The sequence below is a fragment of the Corvus brachyrhynchos genome, unplaced genomic scaffold (assembly GCF_000691975.1).
Source record: "Corvus brachyrhynchos isolate BGI_N302 unplaced genomic scaffold, ASM69197v1 scaffold340, whole genome shotgun sequence".
Taxonomy (NCBI): Eukaryota; Metazoa; Chordata; class Aves; order Passeriformes; family Corvidae; genus Corvus; species Corvus brachyrhynchos.
Genome location: NW_008235987.1, coordinates 2,459,789 through 2,485,688, shown reverse-complemented (window position 1 = coordinate 2,485,688; position 25,900 = coordinate 2,459,789). Strand labels below are relative to the sequence as shown.

Here is a 25,900-nt window from a genome sequence, read left to right as displayed (position 1 = left end):
TTGTCAAAGGATAAAGGCTTTATTTATTAAAATAGTAACTCTTTTTCTCTCTGTGAGGCAGAAGAACACCTGCAGGGTGTGTGTGTTGTGATATGGGGAATGGAGTGCTGGGGTTGCAGCTGATCACAGGTGTCAGCAGCACTGATGAAATTCAGTAACACCAGTGAAATACATGGAATATTTCCCACCGGGGCTCCAAGACTCAGGGGTGAAGGGGTCTCTGCTCTACAGCCCCATTGGATGCCACCTCCAGGTCCTGCTCCTCTGCATCCCTGGTGAGGTCTACAAACACCTGCAACGGGACACAGTGGAAACAACCTCATCATTGCCATGGACTGGCTGTTTTTGTGCTGGTCACAGGTTATTTCTTCCTTTTCCACAGGCAGTTCCCAACCTGGAGCTCCTGCATCAGCCTACCTGGTGCAAAGTGTTCAGTGACAAGCTGTACTCCTCAAGCTTGAAATTCTGTTTAGCTGCAGAGGGATAGAGAAAGCATCCTTAAAAACCAAATCCATATAAACAATTTTTAAGTGATTTCCTTATTTAACTGATTGTTTCCTTTTACCTGCTTCTAGCTTGGAGAAAGACCTGGACAGAGGCAGTGCATCTGCCACTGGAATCTTGTAGGTGAGCAAGGAAGAAGTCCTGAAAAAGTAATAAAAAAATGAATTCTTCATCTAGTGACTCAGCATCAAATTCTGGGGGGGTCTGTGGGGTAACTGTGCTCCAGGTAAATCCCTGAGCAAGGTCAGTAGCAGGAAAAGAGCATCCCAGCCCAAATCCAGGCTGGTGTGCAGCACATGGACACTGACCTTTCCTGTCGAGCTGCGTGGGGGAAGAGGTTCAGCATTTCGGTGTGGACAGCATCGCTTTGCCCCACGTCTGTCATTTTGAGTTCTAGGTGGTAACTTGAGCCAAACTTACTTTTGAGATCCTCAAGGGAACCGATGTACCTGCAGAGGGGGGAAAACATTGCTCAAACCACCATAACCAGCAAATAAATCAATCGCTGGTGTTGAGGAGTAGCTGTACGTCCTCTTATTCATCAGTTTATACTGTGCTACCTCCTCACAACACTGACTGTTACACACTGGGGAGGATCCAAACCAGTATTTTCCATTAGATTAAGAATTAAAGAAACCAAACACACCCCACAACCGCCCAGACTAAGCCCCCTGCTCCCGGTGCCCACCGGAGCCGGCCGGACACCAGGATGGCCACGCGGTCGCACATCGCCGCCGCCTCTTCCAGGGACTGCGTGCAGAGGATGGCTGCCCTCTCCTTGCTCTTCATGGAGGCCTGAATCATTTTCCTGGGAACAGAGGGATCACAGTCACTTCCCGGGAAGAGCCACAGAAAATCTCCTGGTCTATGTCTCCCTCCCTAGAAACAATTTTTAAAAATTATTAAAAGTGGACAACTATTTAAAAGACTTCAGTTTTCTCGTTTAAAGATGACGTGGACGCCAATGCCATATTGCGATTTGTCATGTCAGCGTCCCCCCAGTGTTACACTGACGGTGTAAAGTGGTGATGGAAAGCTAAAGCAAACCCCAGGGCTGGATGCCTAAAGGGAGAACCACCCACAATTTTTCTCTTGCTCTGAAGAAAACAGAAATTTGTGTCTTTTGTACCAAACACATGGGTTCAGCTGGTGTCTACTGAGATTTTTTGGGAGTGTGTTAATGACCATTATATTACAGGGCTTGCTGCCAGCTGAGTGAGGAGCTCAGCAAGTTCTCCCCATCCCCTGGCATTAGGAAAAAGGGGAAAGACAGATCTACTCCGTCACCATGGCCCAAGAGTTCCTACAACAGGGAGGGTGAGGCCCATCCTGTTCAATCTGTCCAGAGCTCCCATTTCTGCCGAGCCAGGGCTGCTCACCACATGCGGCGCTGCCCTTTGGGGTCCAGGCTCACGGATGGCTCATCCCAAAGCATCACCATCGGGTCTCCCAGGATGCTCAGAGCAAAAGACAGCTGGAATGGGAACAACACGATGTCAGGGCTCCTTTATTTACTTGCAAAACTGGTGCATCTTAATCCCCATGAATTTTTCAAAGCTGAAGCTCTTGATTCCAAAGTACAGGAGGAACAGGGTTTAAAAAAACCCCACTTTAGGTGTTCTCAGTTAACATTTTAATCTCTCAAAATCAGATTTTCCTGAGCCTGCCAAAGATGTGAAAGTGGTTTTCCATCCCATTTACTGGCAGATGTAAGTGGTGGGGCGCGAAGAGATGATTGTAAATCCAATTTGTGGTTAGCACTTATTAAACACACAGTGCAGGAGAGTGGGAAAAGAGAGGGGTGGGTGGGAATCCTGCCAGGCTGGATTCAGAAGGTACTGATGAAAACAAATGATGCCAGGAACCCACTCAGCTGAAGGTTTCCTGTGCACCACGTCCAAGGAAGAGTGAGCAGGGTTCGCTCAAGTAGCAAAGACAAAACCAACACACACACACCTTTCTGGCTTCTCCAGCAGATAAACTCCTAGCAGGGGTCTTGAAATGCTTCATGAGATCCAAGGCCCTTCCTGTGCTGTGGGGAATGGAAAGGGAAAAGCCTTGAATGACCTCTTGGTGTACAAACTCTGTGGTCAGGGTGCTGAGGAACCAGACACTGACATGTTTGGGTTGATATCCATCACCTTGGGCTACTTGGTGATTTTGCTCCCAGCTTGGATGGTAAATTGAGGAATTTTTGCAGAAATTCAAGGTAGGAAGTGCAGCTAATGAGAGAAATGAGTTATTCATGGAACTGGCCATGAACTGGGGCAAGTTTGAATTTTTTTTTCTGAATTTTCCCAGGTAAGCCTGGGCTACAGTCTTCATTGACAAGTGATTGAGAACAGTATAAAATAGCAGACCTCATCAGGAGAAGCCACCTCTCTAAGGTGAAAAGCACTGAAGGTGCTGTCTCTTAACCACACAAGGCAGGTTTGCTAACAGAGAAACCCTTCCCCACACTACAAAATCAGAGTGATTGGGCTGGAAGGTTCCCTGCCTCTGGAGGGAGAGACCACAAAGAGATGAGATTGTTTTGCTTCCTACCAGCTGATGGCAAGAGCAGCATCTTCTTCCCTCATCCCTCTGACAGCAGCAAAGGCCTCCAGGTGCTGCAGCACCGTCAGGTGTGGCCAGAGTGGGTCCTTCTGTGGGCACCAGCCCAGGGCCCCCAGGCATGGGGGGGCTGCATCACGGCCCCTGAGCAGAACCTGCACCAACACACACAGCTCTGTAGTTGTGGGGTGACAGAATCACGGGGTGGTTTGGGTTGGAGGGATCTTAGAGCTCATCCCATCCCACCCCTGCCATGAGCAGGGACACCTTCCACCAGTCCAGGCTGTTCCAAGCCCCGTCCAACTGGACAAGCCAAGCAGTTGTGGGGTCAGTAGCCACTTGTGAGTGGTCACTGTGTGGCTCCATGGGCAGGGTGATCCTGCTCCATCTGCCTTTTCACTTTGGGTAATGTTACCAACATCAGACTGTCTTTTCCCAGTTAACACTTTTCTATTTCCAACCTTCAGTCCCAAATCTGTAACAGCAATGGCATTTCCCCTCCCCCAGCACATGCCATTAATCATTCTGCACATAATTAAGTGATGGGTTGTTACTGGCCCAGCACTGCTCACATTCGTTTTCAATTTCCTGGTTTTGCAAGGCTGTTTATGGAGAGTGTTATTTTTGGGTTTTTTTAGATGTCAACTTTTCTTACAGGGCTTGTGACATTTCACAATGGGTTTCCAATGCCAGCTGAAGATCTGCTGTTGCTCAAACTCTTAAATCTGTAACACTGACTTTGCTGAACACTAGAATTTATGCTTGGCATAAATCAACACTTTCTTCTCAGCTCTGTAAATATCCAGGACACACAAATTGTACATAAACATCCATAAATCCCCTGACTGTAAGGAGATGTTGCTGGTTTGCCTTATCGCATCCTTAACTTTTAAAGGCATCAAGGTCATCTCTGCAGCTGCTCTAAAGGAGCCACCTACCTCCCCAGCAGTCACTGCTACACCTCCAGAAATCGTGTTTATCGTTGTGCTTTTCCCAGCTCCGTTGGGTCCTAACAGACCTAACACTTCTCCTGGAACAAATATGCAACAACTGTTAATAATATTTATTGTTGATATGACTTCTCCCCTGTATTCTACGTAATATCTAAAAGTACAGTGGGACAAAGGGTTGTTTTATTCCCATAAATTAAAACTTGGAATGCAGGAGCCCAGAGCGTCAGGTCTGGTTGCCCACAAGAAAATTCTAATAGAAATACTGTCTCCAAACGAGACTGTCACTTTAGACTTTAGTCATTTATATTATAGGGAGTGCAGCGAAGTACTTGAACCTTTTTTAACACCAAAAGAGAGATTTTTGACGGCAAGTTTCTTCTTTTTCTTAAAGATGGAAGTGGCTGTCCTGACTTCGTATTCCTTGCGCAAACTGTTGACAACAACCAAGTCCTGTGGAGATATGAAGATGGAAATAAAAACTCTCCTCCTATCCCACGAGACAGCTGATCTGTTCTTACTATTAAGCAGGACTTTGAAAAAGAGAAAATTTCTAAATTAAAAAGCCATGAAACAGAGGGGGAAAAAAAAGAAGGGAAAACAAGCAGAATGGGAATAAATATAATGGTGCCAGCTAAAGTCCTTGTGGTGCCAGGGTGACCATGGGCTGGACGGTGAGATCACACAGAAGATCTGAGTGCATGAGCCAAGAAAGCAGAGGCAGATGAGAGAATGAAAATGATGGAGAATGAAAAGGGAAACGGTCCAGAGGGCTGGGATTGGATTCACCTCCTCCTGCTGCAGCGAGGCCATCGCGCTCCGCACCCTGTCCCTCTCTGCCTGCACTTCGGGCGGTTCCTCTCCAGGGTGGTCCTTGTTCTGCTGGGTGACCACTCTCCTCGGCTGGATCCTATGAGTGGAGGAGAGATGCTTTCACTGGGAATCACTTCCAGAAAGGTTTGTGTTTATAAGTTTTTTCCCAGTGCAGCGCCAACGAAACACAAAATTTATTTGACCTCGGGGAGCTCACAGACTCAGAGCTGGAAGGGACACACAAGGATCACTGAGCTGTTCCACAGACAGTGTTTGCTCAAATATTTATTCCTGGGGGGAAAACTACACCCCACTGGCATGGCTGAGAAAATAAAGGCCAGTGTTAGCTTTTCCTTCATCTTTAATTATTGACTGGTTCCCTGCTGCACACATGCCAATCATCTGTTCAAGGAGAATTAAAATACACGTGGCAGGTTTGCAAACCAGTTCGGGTATTTAACCCCCACACTTGGTAATGTTTGATAATTAAATACTTTTTACAAGTCTTTTCCCATGTGACTGAGGCGGTTGGTCACTTGTTGTTGGTGACAGATAAGCAGACAGCACTTAGACAACCCCAGCCTGATGAAGATTTAGGGAAAGTCTCCATCCTATTGGGAGCAACACTGACACCTTTGAAAAGGAGTTAAAATCTTTGTGTTTCAATTTGGATCTATAATTTAGCCCCCTGTAGGGAATTTTCCTGAAACCTCAGCTATGAACCTTAAAAAAAAGCTGAAATCACAATTTTTATTCTCTCAAGAACATTGAAAAAACTAAAACTATGAGCTTTATCCACATTTTGAAAAACAATTTTCACACATGATGTTTCTCGCTTCTGCTGTCAAGGTCCTGCCTGGCTGTGCAGCTCTGAGCCCACCCTGCAGACTGGGATAACTGTGGCTCACAAGGAATCCCTGGGACACACCTGAAGATGGGATCAAATCCTGTAATTGCTTCTCCATATCTCATCTCCAAACAGCGCAGGAGGAAAGCAAAAATCACACAGTGGATGTACGGCTAAAAACCAGACATTGATTAGGTTTGCATGGAGACCAGGTAACAACACACTCCATTAATTTAATTATAAAGGGATGCAGGAACCTATCTCATTAATTTCAGCTGTTGAAAAGGTTGAAAAGGGGAAGAAGCTAAATTGATGCTTTGCATACATTTCACTCTGATATGCAGATTATTTGCAAAAGTCTTGCCTTCTTACAGCACTTCTAGCCCAGATAATCCAGCTGCACCCCAACAGACATCCTGTGGGATGGGAGGTCACATCATCCTTTTGTAGAAGCAGCACTGGAATGATCAGTTTATTAATAATATCTCTGCCTTCTACATGAGCTCCACTTAACCCCCTGCCCCATTTTTGCGGCATCCAAGGGCCACACGAGGCACAAGTCCACGATTACTTGGAATTCGCCTCCCCTGCCAACACTTAATGAGAAATTTTGACTACAAAACCCATTCTTTCTTTATGGGGACAGTTTACAAGCCCAGTGCAAGCTCACTGCATCAGAACAGTCATCCCAGCCCAAGCAAGCATCTCCAAACCCCTCCTTACTGTAAAGACAGGCTCATAGATGTGATTCGATGTTTCAAAATCACTGTAATCATTATATATGATGAAATTCTGGAAGAAAGGGAGATCAGTCAATTAGAAAATTCCTTAGCATGGTGTGTCTCGGGGCAGGGTCAAAGCACGTGTGGCAGGTAGGGACATTCAGCTTTTCTTCAGGATGGGATAAAGGAGTTTTGATCTGCCTTTTTTTTCTTTGGTTCTTGCTGCCTCAAGGGGTTGTGGCTTCCTTGGGTACAGGAATTAAGAGGGGCCTCAAATCAGTCAGGTTAGGTCAACCTTTTCTGTCACTGCTTCTCTCTTCCCAGCTCTTTGACCTTCTCCCAGCTCATTTCCTCCCCCCTGGTTTTCCCACTCCACCCCTTTCCCCTCCCATGCCACCCTGGCTGCCAAAATACAGCCACTGTAGCAGCTCTTTGTGACTAAACAAACGAAAAATATCCCAATCAAACAGAGGATTAACAGGTTAAATCTTGGCCTCTTCTCTCACTCCCCAGCCTGGAACTTCTCTTTTCCTGTTTTCTTTTCTCACTCTCTCTTTTTGGCTGGGAATTTGGGAAGTGCCTCTTGCTTTGCCAGTTTGCACTATTAGGATAATTACTGAATTTAGGAGGAGTTGTTTTGCTTACTAGTCCCGAGAACGTGATCCAGCCCATAGGTGGAAACACAGGAAGCAGCATACAGATGTAGTAAAGTGCTTCATGATGGTCACTGTTCATAAAAGCAGTATAATTCACCTGGAATAAAGCAGAAAAACTATTTCCAGTATTACTGTATTGTTGCTAAAAATCCTGGTTATTTGTCAGTGATTCAGGTTGTCTTGCTGAATATTGATATAAATTGAAATTTATTGATGTAAATCTGAAATAAAGCCCCAAGTGGCAAGGTGTGTAAATCAAACATTTCAGAGTGAAGATGCTCCTCACTTACCAAAATGAAAGTTAAAGACCAAATGTAACGATTGCTTCGTCCCATGCGAAATTTGAAGGCCATTAAATAAACAAAGAGGACAAGAGATATTCCATAACCAAAGAGGCAAATGATCTAGAGAGAGAGAGAGCAGTCAGCGACAAGGAGGTGCCTGTGCATATATGAAAACCTGCCCAGAGCAGTCCATTGCAAAGAAACTCTTTAAAGCCAAATCCTCCTGTGAAATGAGGGAAGGGAGTTATTTCCACCCATTTTGCCCAGAGCTCACCAGGGTCAGCACAGCGCTGGCCTCCAAGGGGCAGATGCGGGTGAAGAGCACCAGGATCCCAAACATGAGGCACATCAGGCTCCAGAAGAACGGGATGTCCACCAGAGCCTGCCCACACCAGTAGGCTGAGGGGAAGAGCCCCGCGAGCCGCAGCTGGGAGAGAGCCTGGAGCTGAAACATCATCCCTGCTCCTTCTCTATTCCTTTGCTCCTCCCAGCCCTGGCTGAGCCTTCCTCTCCTTTCCGAGCACTTCCAGTTCTTGGTTTGACTATTGTTTAAAACCACGTCATTCCTAAAAGGAGGAAGAAAGATCATTCTGATCTCAAAATCTCTATCAACACCCAAATTATTCTGAGCCCCAGCTGGTTCCCTGCGATGCAGAGAAGTGCACTTTCGGTACTCATCTGACTGATTTTCTTCTACCATCCTACCCAGAAATCATGGAATGATTTGGGTTGGAAGGGACCTTAAAGATCACTCCATTCCACGCCTTGCCATGGGCAGGGCCCCCTTCCACTATCCCAGGTTGCTCCAAACCCCATCCAACCTGGCCTTGGACACTTCCAGGGCTGGGACAGCCACAGCTTCTCTGGGAACCTGTGCCAGGGCCTCACCACTGGTGCTCTCCACAGACATTGCATCGCATTCACTCCTTGTGTACGACCACCTGCAGCTCGTGCTCTTTACCTTGTAATCCTCCACGTTGCTCATCGCAAAGAGAGGAGGTAAACCAGCAGCCAAAACCAGCAAGTAGGTGAATAAGCCGAAAAAAATGTAGCGCTTCAGCTCTGGGCTTTCTCCCTGTGGGGAGAAATTCAGAATCATCCACAATCGACAGCTGCCCAGGGAAAATCTGGCTGGCTCGATGCTCATAAGATGGTTGAATATACAAGTGAGCAAGAACACTAATGGTAAGTCAGTTGTGTTTAAGGACAGAAAACAAGGCCAAAAGAACAAAACCAAGACATTTAGCATCCTAGAATTTGCAGAAAGAATTTGGATTACTGTAAATTGTTGAGGATAGAGACCAACTTTTTGTTGCTGAGGAAAGGTCGGGTGTGCAGAGATCACTGTTGTATTCCCACCATATTCATCAGCACGGCCTGGTCGGAAGAGACCTGAAAGCTCATTTCATCCCCCCTGCCACGGGCAGGGACACCTTCCGCTATCCCAGGTGCTCCAAACCCCATTCAGTCCCGCCTTGGACACTGCCAGGGATCCAGGGGCAGCCACAGCTTCTCTGGGCACCCTGTGCCAGGGCCTCCCCACCCTCACAGGGGAGAATTTCCTCCCAATATCCAGTCTAAACCAATTTGGCTCACTGGGAAGCCATTCCCCCTTGTCCTGTCACTCCATGCCCTTGTAAACAATCTCCCTCCATCTTTTCTTCAGGGACTGGAAGGCCACAGTTAGGTCACCCTGAAACTTCTCTTTTCCAAGAACAAACCCAATTCTCTCCACACAGCACAAACTTAAATATCTTACAGTATGGAAACCCCACAGAACCTGCAGGAGGAATCATCATTAAACACCCCCAGAAACCAACAGCAGTGGGACCACTGCCCCCAGCCCTTGGAACCTGCTCCCCCAGCCAGCTTTCCAAGCTGTACAATCCTCATCCCTTCAGCTATCCCAGTTAGTTTTGGCCCAGCAAGGCAGGACTCACCGTGTAGAAGAGCTTGCTCCAGACGCGGAAGCGCGCGGTGGAATTGAAGAGCCTCAGGAAGGTGTTGCTGAGGATGTTCATGAGCACAGGGAAGCAGTTGATGGGTTCTGGGCTGCACATGATTGTGAACTGGTGGCTCTGAAGATGTCAAAACAAAATTCCTTCATGTCCCTGAGAGGTGTGAGCAGCACTACTGAAATTATTTATTATGCCAAAAAAATATTCTCCCTTTTCTGGCGTGTTTATTTCTCTCATTTAAATGCTTTTCAGAAAGTCCTGTTGATGTACAGGATGAAAGAAGGAAAACATATCTCTCACCTTGCCTTCCAGGGATATTTTTATAGCTCCATTATAATTTGGAAGGCTAGTGATGTTTTTCTCCAGAGCTATTTCTGGGTTTATGTTTTGAGTCTTCAAAGCAGCAATGAAATCCTCGATTTCTGATCCTGAAATCAAGTCAAGGACAGAAATTAAGAGTCATTAGAGGGGTGTTTATCTTTAAATATAAACAGTTTCATATAAACAAGTTCTTACTTGCAAAGCAGAGGTATGTTAAATACCCCAAATATTGAGATTCTAAGCAAATATATATTTCCTATATTTTTTTCTATTTTAATTAAACTGGCTAAACAAAATATATGCTTCATATTTAGCTTATTTATTGCTTTTTTTTTTAATTTGCAGGGTTCATTACTCTTTTATACATCATCTGGATTTGCTTTTACACATAATCTGGATTTGCTTTTGCTCAAAGGAAAATACCTCCCAGTGTACATTCCTTTATAAATTTGGGGCATTTGCAAGGTTGCTCTGTCAATTATAATAAAATTCACATTGGTGCAGAAAGTGAGTCACCACCACACGTTGTTCCTCACCTGTGTCATTGAAGATGAGGAGGTTTGTAGACCTATTATGAATTTTCTCTTTCATGGGAAGAAAATAGGGGCTAGACGTGATTTCCCAGCTGCTGGAGTTGTGCCACAGATGGAACAGCATTAAAACCATCAGTGGTGGAAGGATAAATGTTCCAAATAACAGCAATCTGGATAAGAAAAACAGACCGTAAGTGAGGCCAGGGGAAATCCACCTTTAAGTAATTGTGTGATTTATGGCGAGATTTAAAACTTAAGCGAGGCAGAGCTCTCCCAGTAAGTTCAGGCCGCCCTTATTTCTGCAGCTTTGAAACATTTTCCACCTAATTCTCTGCTTCCAAATATCTCCAGCAGTATTTAGACCTTCCCTCAGCCTCTCCAGGGCTGCAGGGTAGGTGGGAGCTCCTGTACTTACATGGCCCTGAGAAACTTCCCTTCATGCTTCAGTCTTAGGAGGCGAATTCTCATCACAGCACACACTTGCTGCCTCCAGAGCATCATCCCACTCATGGCCAGGATCCCCCGCTTGGAAAACACCGGGAGGCCCTGATCCCTCTCCTCGAGGTCTCCATCTCCTGCGTGTTCACCATGAGAAATGGCATTACCCACAAAGAGCCTTCAAAGCACATGTTTTAACCCCAAACAATCATCAAGGATCTTCTGCTCTGAACAGAGGGACGCCTTGATTTTTATGTTTTTTTAGACAGGAAAGTAACAAGGGCAGAGAAAAGGAGCCAAAATTTATCCAGAATAGAATTTATATTGGTGACTTCAGACTGGCTGAACCTGGGCTGGTGTGGCAACACATCCAAGATCTTCACTGGCCTTGGGAAATGCCTTCTGCAAACTTTATGCCTTCCCACCTCCTGGCTGGGGCTGCACAACCCTTCAAAGGTAAATACCCATCCAACACCAGCCTTAATTCTTGTGCTTGAAAGCCTTTGGGAAGCCAAGATGGAATCATTTGGGCTTCTCCAAAAAGATATTCCTCACTGAAGACAACTGGGATACAACTGCCACTCTAGGCCTACCAAAATTCACATTTAGCAGAAATTTATTAGATATTCAATTACAAGATATGAGTATATGGAACTCTAAGGATACCATGCTTGCAAAAGGGAGTCAAAGCTTTACCTTCTGGATCAATGGTTTCCTCACCCTGCAGCTTCAGGAAAACATCTTCCAGGGTTGTCCTGGTCACCTCATAATTAACAACCCCCTGCAAGAGGCTGCTCTCGAGGTGGCTCAGAAGATCTGCATGGGAGAAACAGCCAGACTCAGCGCAGGCATCACGGCTGGTGCTGAGCACAAACTCAGCCAATTAAGATTGGATGTTCCAGCATTCACATCATTAATCCCCACAGCCTAAAAGTCATCACAAGTTTATTGTGCTCTTTAGAGGTAAGTAGTGAAAAATTCAGTGTTTTTGGTTTTCATGGGCCATCCTGAAAACAGATGAGGGTCAGTGGATTTTAGTTTGTAGAGATTACTTGGTGGATTTTCTTTTTTCCATCTGCATTATTTAAATTACAATGTGCATTGCAGGCTTTCTGTAAGACTGGTATTTATGCAGCTTCCCAATCCCACACATTATGGACCAAGGAATATAGTTATTCCCTTCACAGTGACTTTGATTTCTGCTTTTCCCACCACTGGGTTTCCCTTTGAAACCCTGGCACAGCGACAGGTTTCTTACCTGGGAAGCTGTCAGTGTTTTCCAGAGGCAGCATAAAACACAGCTCATCCCTCATCTGTCCCTTGAGCACAGCATCAGGGATGTACTGTCTGACCACGGATGACACAAGCTCTGGGTCACACAGGTCATTTACGTGCACCCTGTTTAAAAAACGCCATTGTTATAATGTTAAATAAGAAAAAAAACGGGTGCATCATCAGGTTGGAGTCCAAAGCCAGTGGTGATTCTTCCATAAGGAAACCTCCAAAACAGGGCAGAACTTCAGTGGGAATTTTCAGAGCCATCTGCTGTGGCCCTGTTTTTGCCATGCATGCAAGAGATGGTTGAGGTTAAGAATTATGATTCTGGACAGTGCTGCTAAACCAAGAACTCAGGAATTAAAATCCTAAGAAAAACAACTTTGCATCAAAGCCATTGTACGTCACTCTGGCACCACAGATCACCTCACTCTGGTCCCCTTTCAGCTACAAAGGAGGTTGCAAAGTCATTTTAGCTGCTCACTCAGAGCTTTCAGGACTGGGTTCCAAAGAAAAGCAGCTTGTTGTCCAATGCAGGGAAATTTTGGCAGCCTTAAAAACCTTCTAAAATGAATTGTCAGGATTTCTATTACTGTCAATACAAACTCTACAGAAACACAGATTCTACAAGAAAATACTCACGAGAATGAGAAGCTTTTCACAAAAAGAATGATGACCAAACCAAAAAGTTTTACCTTAAGTGATAGCCAATTCCCCATTTTCTCTTCAAGTAGAGCGATGAGCCAACATTCTGTAATCTCCCACTGGAGAGGAAAGCTTTCCGATCTAAGGAGGAAGGGATACAAAGGATTTAGGGGGATTTACAAGAGTGCAGCAGATTGACCTCACTCTGCTCCTTCTGAACACAGCAAACATTGTAATAATAAATTGAGATGAGTGAAACCAGGCCAGTGCTGAAGGTCCTTTTTTTTTTTAAACCATTGCCTTTCTCCTAAATATCCTGGTTAACTCTTTTAGTTATGCATTCTTGTGGGCTTGTGGAGAATTCCCCACGCAGCACAGGAATAATACAGAAATGGGAAATAAAGTCAAGTGAAATCCAGAAAAATAAACCGAGTTTTACTGACATAGAGACATATCCAGATAACGTGGGAAGTGCTTTATCCTGAAGAAGAGTTTTTTATCCTGAAGAAGAGTGATTTATCCTGAAGAGAAGCATGAGCAAAGTCTTGGAGGGACACATCAGCCCAGTTTTTGCCTTTGCCCAGCTCAGGCTGGGTGGTCAATCAGACAAAGCGTGTCCAGCGAGCACAGATTGTGTCCCAGTGGGACCCACCCATGGGCTCTGCCCTGGAAACCCCTCATTTGCAGCCCCCCAGAGTGACAGTCCGGGCTCACCAGCTTGAGCATCAGCCTCCTCCATGGAGTGGGTGGTGAAGAGTGTCACACGCCCGGCGCGGCGCTCCCGCAGCAGGCTCCAGACTTGGTGCCTGGAGCAGGGATCCAGCCCCGCCGTGGGCTCGTCCAAGAGCAACACCTGCAAAGGCCAATGAGATCAGAGCTCCTCAACTCCAAGCTGTGTTTACTTGGCTTAATTCCACGCTTGCATCATGCATTTCATGCTTTTGATGATCTCACTCAGAGGAGAAAATGCATCCTCAAGTATTGGTCATTTTTATTGCTCTTTCTCCTATTGCAGTATTACCACCCTTCTAATTCAAAATATGGGGCTAATTAAACCAGATTCCCCAATCCTTCCAGCAAGTGAATTAATGGGTCAGTAGCCTTGGAATGGCAGGGGACAATCACAACAGTCTCTGTGCCAAGTCAAAACACAAAGCTATGCCCCAAAAGTGTACGCGTTGTGTGTGCATAAACACGACTGGTCCCCACCTGAGGATTCCCTAAAATTGCAATTCCAAGAGACAATTTTCGTTTTTGCCCCCCACTCAGGGCATCAGCACAAACATTCTGAACGTCGGTGAGGTCCAGCATGATGAGAACTTTCTGCACCTTGGGAGCACACGAAGACAAGAGTCAGATTTCCAAAGCACTGGGCACATTTTAATTCCTAAATGGCTACAAACATTACAGGAGAGTATAACTTCAAGATTTCAAACTTACCTACTTTAAATGGCTTTGCTTTGAGACAAATAAGAAAAATCTGAGTTTTAATTAATGACATAAGAAAGAACTGGAAAACTACTTTACCACTCAATTCGGTTTCTTGTCATTCCACAGAAGAAGATGCAGGTGATCATCTTTTATAAATAAAGCACAAAGTGCCCAAGATGACATGGAAGAAAAGTCAGTGGCTGACAAGCACATACCAACCTCCTCATCTACTTCCTTCCACTGAATCCCCTTGATGTGAGCAAAAATTCTCAGGTTTTCCTTCACTGTTAAGGCTTCAAAATGCAAATTAATTTGGGGGCAAATCCCAACCTTTGCCTGCCTTCCTTCCATATTCCACACTTCAGAAGCGTTGTAGTTGTAGATCATTGCAGAACCTGCACAGGGGGATGAATGAAACATTTGACATTAATTATGGCACCATGGATGTTTCTCAAGTGTTAAATTAAAAATTAAAGAAATGAAAACGCAAAATAAGTGGATAGTCCAAAGATTTAATACACCTCAAAAATATTTCAGAACACCAAAAAAAAAAAACTTATTTCCTATAGGTGTGCAGCTCATGGAAAGCACCAGGCCATCCAGATGGACAAATGACCATCTGTGCATGATGCACACAGGAGCGTATCCATAAGGGATCCATTATCCCTGGAGCTCGTGTTGAAGGGGAAATCTGCCCTGACAACAACCCAGCACAAATGACTTAGGGAAAACTTGGAGGTTTTTTGTATATTTCCCCCTTACACTTGAAAAAATGAACAGTTCCTCCTCCTCAGCATCCAGGCCCATGATCTTACCTGCCGAAGGCTTGGAAAATCCGCTGAGCACATTTAACAGAGCAGTTTTCCCAGATCCACTGTGACCCAGCAGTGCAGTGATCTGGCCTTCATAGATATTTAAGGACAAACCTGGAATAAAAATAGGACAACAGTAGGATGGAAGTGTGTGAGAAGTAGACTTGGACCTGTAGCTGTTCCCACAGGTGACAGAAGTGACATTTCTTTAGAAGCTGAGAGGCAAAACCACATCCAAAAGCACAGGTTGGTTCTGCAGGAGTTAGGCCTAAGCTTAGAAGGGAATCATGTCTTGACTGAATTGGAGGAACAAATGTGTTATCTTCAATATCTAAAGAATTTCAACTTCAGTTTTCTACGAAGTTCATAACATTTTATTTTAGTGTGGCTTAAGAAATAGTCCTCAGGAAGAGAAGAGCCCTCAGATTTTCCAACATGTGAGATTTCAAGACTTACTTGAAAGCAGCCAGACTTTGCTACCTCATTTTCTTTCTAAAAAACCACTTTGTCTTCCTGTGGGTTGTTCAGGTTGTGTTTGTTTGTTTTTTTCCACTCAGTATCAACTTTTGAGGCCATATTGATACTTTTAATATTTTAATATTTTTCATTTTTGATATTTTCACTTGGAGTTCTTGTTAAAGGCATTCAACAAATACCCCATGACTTTACTGTGTCAACTATTTGAATTGGCAAGCGCTTGGAGAACACAGCTCAAGGAGGGACAGCAATTTTGGCCATAAAATCCTAAGTTTGCCCAAAATAGTTTACATTTTGAAAGGGAGGTTTGACAGGGGATTTCTAGAGTGGTTCATCACTGCAAAAACACAGCTTTTAAGGAGACCTCTGCTGTTGGAAAAATAATAAACAGTGATTTTCCTGGCGGGAACAGGGAGATAAGGACCTGGTAGAAATTTGCCAGTAATTTACCCCAACAGAAATAACCATTGCACAATGCAATTGAACAGGCCCAGAGGCAGAATTCAGTACAGCCAACAGCACGTTTCAAAACACTTTGGGCTCTTATCTAGTGAAAAACGAATAAAAGAATTACAAAGCCTCTCCTTACCCTTTAAAGCTTCAGTGCTCTTGTTGTTCTTCTTGTATATTTTTTTAATATTGTTTAGTCTAAAGAAAAGCAAGCAAGCCATTACTTTTAGAATCAAAATTTGGGGCTGTTTCCTCTGCCTCAAAACAACCTTTGAAAACTATTGGGAGAATATTTCCCAACCTCCTCCTCAAACTGGTCCTGTAACAGGAATCACTTGATGTAATTCATTTCTGGTGCCTTTAAAGCAGGATTAGGTCCTGTACTTTTCTAAAAGCTGTTAAAAGGTTTCAAAGCCAAACTCGAGGAACACTTAAGAATGAAGCAGGAGGCTCGAGGGAACGAGATACCCTGTGGTTATTTAATTTAGAGTGATGACCTAGCTATTATTTTGGCAGATTTTGGTTTGCTTTCTGGTAATAACCAGCAGGCAGCACCAGCCACGAGCCCACCCAGCCCTGTGAGGATGGACAGAGCAGCATTTTATGCAGCACACTCTGCTTAAAGATGATGGGGAAAGGGAACAGACTCAATGCTGAGAGGAAAGTGCAGGGCAGGGAGTTGGAGGATGCCCCACAACCAATAAATGTTCAAATCCAGCTCTGGTGTGGGATGAAACTGAACAACCCCTCCCTTTCACATATTTGCATTCATCTTATCTATAATGCCAGCTGACAGCCTCACACTCACCAGTGCAGCGTGGCTGTGCTCTCTAGAGCCAAACAACCCATGCAGAGCTCTATTTTCCATGCCAAAGGAGTTCCTTACCTGATGGCTTCCTTCCCATCAAAGCCCAGTGGCATTGGCTCGGTGTCACTGGCCAGAACCGGGTCATGGCTGCTGCCAGCTCTCACCCCCACGTACCCACTGCTGCGCTTGAGCCAGTACGAGGGTCTCAGGAAGAAGGCAGGAGGATGTGGGACCCCGTACTTGCCTGAATCAGAGACAGAGAAGGTGAAATATCAACCCCAAAACTTCCATCTGTCAACTCTGACAAATGCCCAGCCCAGGAGCGCTTCCCCGGTAGCTGCAGAGCGTGAACTTCAGCAGAGTGAAAGAATTGATAAATTCTGCAGTTTAAGTTGTCCATATCTGTAAAAGCAGGTGGGGCATAATCCATTTACAACCTCTTTGGTTCCAAAATATCAGATCAAGTCCTACAACATCCTTCCAACCCCCGTGGCCAGGGCTGTTGGAGCAGGATCTCAGTGCCTTACTGCAGGGTTACAGTTTTCTCTCCTCCCACCACCCCTTTGGTAACTTTTCCCCTAAAAAGCAGAGAATTGTAGAAAAAAAGCAAGGAAGTTTGCATTTTGCCCCTCACATTTTCACTCACCAGGCAAAACCTTATCAAAGTAGATGGCCAGCAGGAAATACAAGACACTGTCAAAGCTCAGGATGAGGTACAGGTTATAGAAAGGGTACAACTCTGGGCTAAATGCTGGTCCATATTTTTCTAGTTTTACCATCTAGGGGAGGGGAAAAAAAAAAAGCACAATTCAGATGCAACATTTCCTTCAGGCAGAAACACTTCACTGCTGTGTCATCACAGCCATTTTCACTAAAAACCCAATTCACTCGTGATCACGACACTGTTTCTAAGGAGGCAAAGGGTTTGTGATGACCACAAGCCCTGGAAATGCTTCAGTAAGCTGAATTTCAAATCAAGCAGAAGTTACAGAGAGCTGCACGTGCTGTTTGCAAAGGCAGCACTTCCAGCCCTCCCAGTTCCTGCAGCTCTTGGTACCGCGTTCACCGCTGCCATCCTTTCAGAGAGATTTAAATTTGTTGCAGCAAAATTCCTGATGCAGCTGAGTGTCCAACCATCTTTGCCACGAATTAGCACAGATTTTTTGGAGCCAAGTTTTCTTTTTAAAAGCATCTAAAGTGGAGGGGGGCGACTGGGTTGTTCTGGCAATGCAAATTTTGGGTTTTGCTGTTCTCTGGCAGAATTTTGGGGGCTGAGCTTTTGTGATGAGCACTGGTTTTATTTTGGACATACCGTTGAAAGACCAGCTGCGAAGGCAAAAGGACTGAAGAGGTTTAAAATCCATTCCAAAGCCCGTGGCAGTTTTTCAAACAATGTCAAAAAGCCCAGTGACCCAACGAGGATGTGAAGGAGAAATCCCACAAAACTGGAAATATTTGGCTGCTTTAGCAACGAGCTGAGCAGGAAAGTGAAGTGAATCTGCAGCAGAGAAAACCAATAGTTAGCAGGATGCATTTCTGCTGCAATTAAAAAAAAACAACATGAAAATAGGAACAAAATTAGAGATCCAGCTGAGTTTCAGTTGTTCCCTACAGATGTTTTGTTTAGCAGACAGCTCTGAGATTTAGGGCAGTTTTATAGGGACAGACAAATCACTCCCAGCCTCATTTTAGCACCTCTCTTTCCTCTGATTTTGAGTCAGAATCTCACAAAATGTAATGGGATTGATATAATAGCCTACAAACAATAACAATAAATCACAGCAATGTATTTTTGTTACTTTCTCATATAACACCAGCCCTAGAAAACTCTGCAGTCTTTCAGCTATTTTAATTAGGAGACAGGAAAAAAAAGGGTGCATCATATAAGAATACAAAAGCAGACTTACAGATGCCGTGCCATAAAAGAAATAAAAAAAATACACTTCCAAAAAGCTGTTGTGATCCAAAACTTCGCTCAGGGTGACCCAGGTCAGCAGACTGGCTGTGATGGAGACGTACACAGTGTACAGCAAGCTCCAGGATAACCTACACAGGAAGGCACAGTTATTTTTGTTCCTGAGCATGACAACACTTGCCTTGACATTGCCAATACAAGACAAATTGTTTTTAATTCAAATATTTTGTAATTCTATCCATTTACAATTTCCAGACTGGACTGCAAATACCAGAGAGTCACATGAAGGGTCGGGTTGGAAGGGACACAGAGGGTCAACATCTCTGCTCAGAAAGAGTCATCCCAGAGCACGTGGCACAGAAATGTGTCCAGATGGGTCTGGAGTATCTCCAGTGAGGGACACTCCACACCCTCTCTGGGCAGCCTGTTCAGTGCTTGGTTACTGCTCAGGAAAGAAGTTCTTCCACAAGCTCAGGTCTTGCATGTGCCCAGATCTCTGCAGATGCAGCGATGGCAGCAAAGGGACACAGAGAATCTGCAGCCAGGACCTTTTATCCACGTGTTCTTCTGAACCATCTGAAATATTCATGCCCAGATGGATTAGGAAGCCTGTTTGGATAGACCCTGTGTCCCTCCTCTGCTTCATCATTTAGGGGTTTCTCCAGAATTTGCTGTTCCTTCACTTTTTCTGCGTGCATCCACAAGGCAAACAACCCCTCCACAGCCAGAACCCTGCTACACACACCCCTGCTCCACGAGGAGGGCTCCTCCTCCTTTTTGGTGGGAGAAGAGCAACAAAACAACTACAAAAAACCTGTCTCAGAGCAACAGGCTTGGAAATAGAGGTCCCCCAGCAAAGAGAACCCCAGAATGGTTCCTCAAAGATCCCCTAATTCCAGCCCCTGCCATGGGCAGGGCCACCTTCCAGCAGGCCAGGTTGCTCCATACAGTTGATAAAATAATCCCTGTAATTACAGATTAATTTCTGAGATTTACCAGTAGGCAATATCCTGCAGACCCATTGCTCTCATCAGTATCTTCAGCTTCTTCTTCTCCTTGAGAACTTTCACTGATAAAAAGTGCATGTATGGGCAGTAGCTCAATATGGCACAGATGATGAACCAAAGGTAATCCAGTTTAAACAGAGGTTTCATCATGGGGGTTTTCAGATGAACTCCAGTGATTGACTTCATTTCTTTCCAGACAGAGTGGTTGGTTTTCATCTAAAGAAAAGAAATCAGTCATTAATGTCATTTTTGCGGTGAAACAGTCAACATCAGACCAGACAGGGGGTTATAAGCATTAAAATGATGAGTTTGTCAGTAATAAGGTTATGTTTATAAGCAAATAACCAGGATTTAGTATCTTTTTGTACTGACTTGCAATAAACACTATTAAATCCTTGTTCCATTCACTGCCTCAAGCCATGAGAATGATCTGTCATTCTTTTAAAGTTTGAATTACACTAAGTATTTAAGAAGTTAACGATCACAAAAAATCAGAGTATCACAGAATCCCAGAATGCTTTGGGTTGGAAGGGACCCTAAAGATCCCCTTGTTCCACCCCTGCCGTGGGCAGGGACCCCTTCCACTATCCCAAGTTGCTCCAAGCCCCGTCCAGCCTGGCCTTGGACACTTTTAGGGATGGAAACATCAACTGGCTTGGTGGTTTTCTTGGTTTTTGTCTGACTGTTTGGTTTTTAGGTTCACACAGAACTCTGGAAAGAACAGCAAATGTATTTTCCATCACGAGCACACTTACTTCTATGACTGCTGCATCAATGCTGGACTGCACAGAGAGGAACCCCCCATACCAGTACAGAGGAACTTTGCAGTGACTTGCTGAAAAATCCCAGCAGGTTTCTGTTGGGGAAACAAATTTTTAAAAAGAATTAATCAATATTAATGAATACCTTTCCATATATTTGTGCATATAAGTACTTGTGCATAACACGTGGGGTTGCAAATGTGTTTTACCCAAGTGTCAGGAAATCAAGATTGGGTTTTACTCAGCCTTTTACCTTTTAATGTGTTAAATCTCTGGCCATGCACTGTATGTTAGAGGGACATTAATGCACACACAGTTCTCCTTTCCAGGCATGATTTGATGTGTTATAAGGTATGAAAGGGAGAGGGACAAAAAGGATGATCTTCAAGCTCCCTTCCAACCCAAACCATTCTGGGATTCTCTGATTCTCTGACTGTACATGACATTTATGTTCTTCAAGCTTTTTTCTCTGATTTTTTTTTCCTTTTACAGACATGAACCCTCAAATGTTAACTCCTGTCTTTCTTGAGCCATTTGGCACATGCAGCCTCCATCCCTTCGGGGCGGCACAGCAGCACAGAAATCCAGCTAAACAGTTTTTAAAGCAAAATCAAAGCCTGTGGTTTCATTTATTTTGTTACCGATGTGCTCAAAGCCTTCATTGGGAAACACCGCTCTGCCCATTTGAAATCTGAGAGTGTAGGAGAAGTCATCCTTAAAAACCACACCAATAGTTTCATCCTCCAAAATTCCTTTTTCTTCCATTTTTTTCTCATTTTCCATCTCTTCTATTATTAAACCTGCCATTAGAATAGATAAATAATATTTAAAAAAAAGAAAAGAATAACACCAGCACAGCTCTGATTATTCTCTGAAACTCTGATTATTCAGGCAACAATGAAAATGGACATCACCACCATTTGTTCCCTCAAAAACCATGTGGGACAAATGCTCTTGTCCCTCCCCACCACTTGGGTGGGTCAGGGCCACTTCAGACACTGCAGCTGGAACATGGATTTAAGAGCATTTACCCCTCAGTGCGGAGCTGGAAGCCACTTTGGCCATTATTCTCCTGGTGGTGTTGGTTGCAGGGGTGTACATCAGTGTCACCCCCGTGGCGTTGAAGGCCGGCTCGTCCAGGCGCCCCAGGAATTTGTAGGGGAACTCCTGGGTGGGGTAGTACATGATCAGACCTGCTGAGTCCCTCAGGATGTAGAGGAAAACCAGCGATGCCACCCATTCCTGGAGGGAAGGAAGGAAATGCAGAGGTGAAGGGCAGCCCAGGGAATTGCTGTTGTGGGGAGGCTCCTCCAGGACCCTTCTAACCCTGCTCCGACCCCACTGCCCAGTCCAGCTCCTCCGGCCTTTTCCCTGGGCATGAGGGAGAGCTGTCCCACAGGTGTGATGGTTTTAGAATCTGAGGAAGGTTTCAGATGGAAAACATGTTTTCTCAGTCCCGGAGCCAGCGAGGTCTGTGGATAATTTGACACTGCAGCCATGAATTGGACATTGTGTTCCTCTGGACAGGGCAGGATCAACAACCAAAAGCAAGCAGCCAGCTTTGTCACGAGGCACATTTGTAGTGTCACAGGAAGAAGGAACTGCTGACATTTCCCAGGGAACCACAGCTGAGCCTTCTCATATCCCCTCACACAAAAACAATGCAGCGTGAAAATACTTTGTAGTGGAAATCCTGATTTCCCTTTGGAAGGACTGACACTTGCCTGAAAACTTTTGGCCTTCATCCTCCACACCAGAAGAAGATTTTTCCACAGGAGAGCACAGGTTTGCTGAAATATTTGCGAGGCTTTCTTGGATACTGCCTGCATTTTTCCGGCTAAGATGAGAAAGAAAATGATATCATTTAGAACAAAACAGGTCACTGGGAGCTCATATACTTACCTGGGTAAATATCACTTCAGGGGAAGCCAATAATATGCCAAAGGAGGAGAACTTGTCTCCTCAACTTTGGACAACTAAGATTCAAAGGAAATAGTCCAAGATCATGCAAGGGAACAGAGAGCTGGGTTGGACTCAGCTGCCTCTCCCACGTGCACAGATTCATCCTTCCTCATCCAGATTCATCCCTCCTCACCCAGGTTCATCCTTCCTCAACCCGAAGAAGCTTTTTGGAATGAGACAACTGCTCCCGTTCCACACTTCACTGCAGAAAGTGAATTTATGCCTTGCCTCAGACACGTGGTTTGTTGGCAAACCACCACTCACGTGCTCTGGGTTCTGAACCAGACCCTGAATCACGTTACAAACACTGAGGAGGTGCTGAAAACAGCCTAAAATAGCTGCTGCCACTGCCTGCCTTCGCCAGGCTGGTAAGAGACCAGTTTGCTCTGTTTTCACCTAAATATTAAGGAACTTCAGTGCAGTTAGAGCAGGGCAGCGTTAGAACACCCATGTGCTCCTTAATACCCTCCCAAACACTGAGCAAGGAGTATTTCTTTGAGATATTCATTTCAGCTCCAGATTTAATCACGTGGCCAAGCAGCAGGAACAGGAGCAAGTTCAGAGCCATGGGTGTCACCCCCTTCCCAGGGGAGCAGGGCAAGGAACCTCCCAACATGTTTTTGTGGTTTAATCCTCCAAAATGGCTGAAACCTAAAATCAAAGCAACCTCAGAGTGCTCCATTCCCCTTGGACATCGCTTCTTGATTTCACGGATTGGGCAGCTGGAGTTAATAAAGGGTTCCACTACTCTGTTCCCTTCAGAACTTGTTTTTCGGAAGAATTAAATATTTGTGTACTGCAGGGGCAAGGGATTCAGGATCCCTGTTTACCTTCTGAGTGTTATCCCAGGGCTTATTTTATCTTATCTCCTGCTGCTCTGCTTTCCCTGCCTGCAGCTTCCTCCCACGCTTCCCCACTGCTCCCTGCACTGAAGGTTAAAGGTAAATAGGAAGGGATTTCTAGGAAGTGTTCCTTTGGTTTATTTGCCCAGGTCTGGATTTCAGTTGTGAACTGAAAGCAGCAGCTCAGCCCAGGATGTTTGGGCAGTAAACAAAGGGTGGTGATATTTGGATAACAAGGAAAATATGATGGTCTTTAAAAGATGCACTGAATTTCTACAGTCACAACAAGCACTTAATTTTAAAAATGATGGAGCAAATCTAAAACTTTTAGAAAATTCTAAGTTTGTACCAGTTTGAATTGACTTTTTGCCTGAGGAGCAAGAAGCAAATACCATTGGGAGCCAAATCTAAAGCCAGGAATTCAAACAGGTGATGCTGCCTACAAATGCTGTAGAATTTAACTTTCAACCAGATACCTAATAAATATTAGCTATTATTAACTTCAAATTAGGCATCTAATTAATCTATTCGATAATTATCAAAAAGGTAAAAAACATAAGCAAGACAGAATCCTCTGCAAGGCCTGAGGCTCAAAACTTCAGATTCAGAAGGCAAAATAAACACATCAGAAACTGATCTGGAGGCAACGATGTTTGGGAAACTTTAATCCAGTAAAGAGCATCACTTGTAAAGCTGGATGTCTCCTGGGGCTCATTAAATGCATCCAAACTTCCTGCTCTCCAGGAACACACTGCCAACGTGTTGCAAGAACTTTTGCTGGATCCTGTGTGCAGCTCTGCTCTACCAGAAGTTATCCCGGCAAGGCACATCCCATGTAATCCCTTTATTTACTATCTCGGGGAATTCCTCTTTGGCACCTTTTCAGATTATTTTCCTCTATAAATTGAACTTACTGAGGTCTGTTTGAAGATGTCCTGCTTATTGCAGGGCGGTTGGACTGGATGAGTTTTAAAGGTCCCTTCCAACCTGAAGTATTTGAGGAGTTTCTGATTTTAGTTCCTATAATCAAGCTGCTCTTCAGGAGCCTCTCAATGCTGGGTTCAAAGGGAGCAATCCACGCTGCATCTCACACTTCCCAGAGGGTCCACTGCCTTTCCCAGAGCCAAGGATTAAGCCCTGCTTGTGGAGAGTGCAGAGGAGCTCTTTCCACCCTCTCCTGTTTGCCAGTTCCTGCAGGTTTTTGTGCTTGCACCTGATAAATCTAAAAGAGATTTGCACTGACTCCACTCCAACACACAAACTTTCAAACAGGTTGTTTTTTCCTACTCTCAACTTGAAAATAACAACTCTAAGCCTACCCTTCATCAAAGCTCAGCACTTCAGCTCACACAGAGAAGTGAAATTTGGGGGTTTTGCATTTTTAGGTGCCTTTAGTGACAGCAAGGCAGGAGGAGGAGAGCAGAGGGAGGGATCATCACCCAGTGCTCAACCTGCAGCTCTTCACCTGCAGCCAAAGCCCATCCACGAGGAGACCCAAAATCCATACACACCCAGAAAAGCTGAGTATTTTTGCTCCTTTGCCTCTAAAATATTTTGATGTGAACTTGTAGTCCACCAGAGAACAGAGCTGGAAGGTGCAACTTTTATGCATTCATCATCATAAAGCATTAATTAGGAAAAATCAATCATCAAACTCAACCCCTGCATGAAACTGCCCCGGGGAGAATTTTTCCATCTCTGCTTCTAAACTAGTTTTCCCTTTAAAAAAGGAGAAATATCTAGCTCCTTACCTGATGGTGTGTTTTCCATTGGGACAAGGTTTCCTCCAGCTCCGAGGTGTCCGGGCTCCTGTCCCTTTTGAGCCCCGGGGACGCTCAGCTGCTTGGCCCACCCCGGTGGCCATGCCCCTGTCCAGCCTGACGTCACTGCCCGGGCAAACCCTCCCAAAGCTTCTGGAGCGATGACCCAACGCTGGAACAACACCTACAACCAGCTGGCCCGGGGCCTGGGGATGTTTACACCACGGTTTGGAGGATTTAACTCAACCCTTGCAGAGGTTCCCACCAGGCAGCAGAGTTGGGGTGGCCTGGGAGGGGGAAACCTTCACTCCTGAGAGGTGGCAAAGCCACCTTGTCCCTGTCACAGCTTCTCCAGAGGGAAAACTCTGCTGCCTTGTCCCCATCGTGCCCAGAGCCTGACTCAGCAAATGCTCCTTCCTCTGCTGAGACAAATCCTGCATCCCAGGACCAACGGGATTTTAGTTCCTCCTTCTCCTTTCCCCATTGCTTTGAGCGGGTTTTTTTCCCAATTTCCACTCCTTTTAATTGCTTTTCCAGCAGCTGCCACACAGCTGGAAGCAGGATGGAGCATGTTGGGCTTTTAAAAACAAAACATCTTTCCAGTGGATCTGCAGTCAAAACAGGGAGGCGAGGAAATCAGACAAGCCAGGGAGTCCAAATGAGCTGGAAGGGTGCATGGCCACGGGATAATTCAATGAGGTAAATGAATTTGACTGTTCCGGAACTTCCCCAGCTTGAGGATTGTGCATCTGATTTGCAGAGCTGCCTCAAACCACAAGGGCCGTCTGCTTGTTGCTCAACAAAAGGTCGGGGCTCTGCTGCAGCTGCTGATTTACTCATTTTCAAGGCATGAGCTCATTTAGGAGAGCAGCAGAAGCGCTTTCTGGCATCCCTTCGCATTGGGCAGCAGGGGAGCAATGGGGAAGGCTCCTCATGATTGCAAAAAGCCCATCTGAGATGCACTTACCAAAAAATAGCACTTTTCTGACCAAAACCTGCGCCTCAGTGTGGGACCCAGCTGTGGGAAGCCCTGCCCTGACTGCACATTATCTACAGAAAATGCTTTTTCACATAGAAATGAAGCAGTCTCCTGCTGCACAAAAACCTGCTCCAAGCACTCCTTGGGGTTTCCCATCCTGCTCCTGGCCCTGCTGCTGAGGTGGGACCCCAACTCCT

The 25,900-nt window shown here is 45.1% G+C and overlaps 1 protein-coding gene across 1 annotated transcript; it reads right to left on the bottom strand.

Moving 5' to 3' along the window:
* Positions 1-25,130, bottom strand: LOC103613905 (ATP-binding cassette sub-family A member 9). Its single transcript, XM_017730535.1, has 39 exons — positions 24,716-25,130; positions 21,885-21,997; positions 21,192-21,402; positions 20,802-20,960; positions 20,155-20,255; positions 19,389-19,615; positions 18,385-18,523; positions 17,790-17,975; positions 17,124-17,256; positions 16,556-16,721; positions 15,809-15,867; positions 14,746-14,856; positions 14,150-14,325; positions 13,709-13,828; positions 13,214-13,352; positions 12,550-12,640; positions 11,838-11,977; positions 11,276-11,395; positions 10,557-10,716; positions 10,145-10,311; positions 9,588-9,715; positions 9,270-9,407; positions 8,291-8,404; positions 7,604-7,774; positions 7,336-7,449; positions 7,035-7,142; positions 6,391-6,459; positions 5,749-5,840; positions 4,797-4,917; positions 4,346-4,460; positions 3,996-4,087; positions 3,049-3,212; positions 2,461-2,536; positions 1,884-1,978; positions 1,193-1,312; positions 813-953; positions 566-645; positions 418-473; positions 1-292 (listed from the first exon to the last, which is right to left on the bottom strand). Exons 1-39 carry the CDS (start codon positions 24,732-24,734, stop codon positions 203-205), a joined length of 4,821 nt encoding a protein of 1,606 aa, XP_017586024.1. The 5' UTR covers positions 24,735-25,130; the 3' UTR covers positions 1-202.
* Between the last annotated feature and the right edge of the window lie 770 nt (positions 25,131-25,900).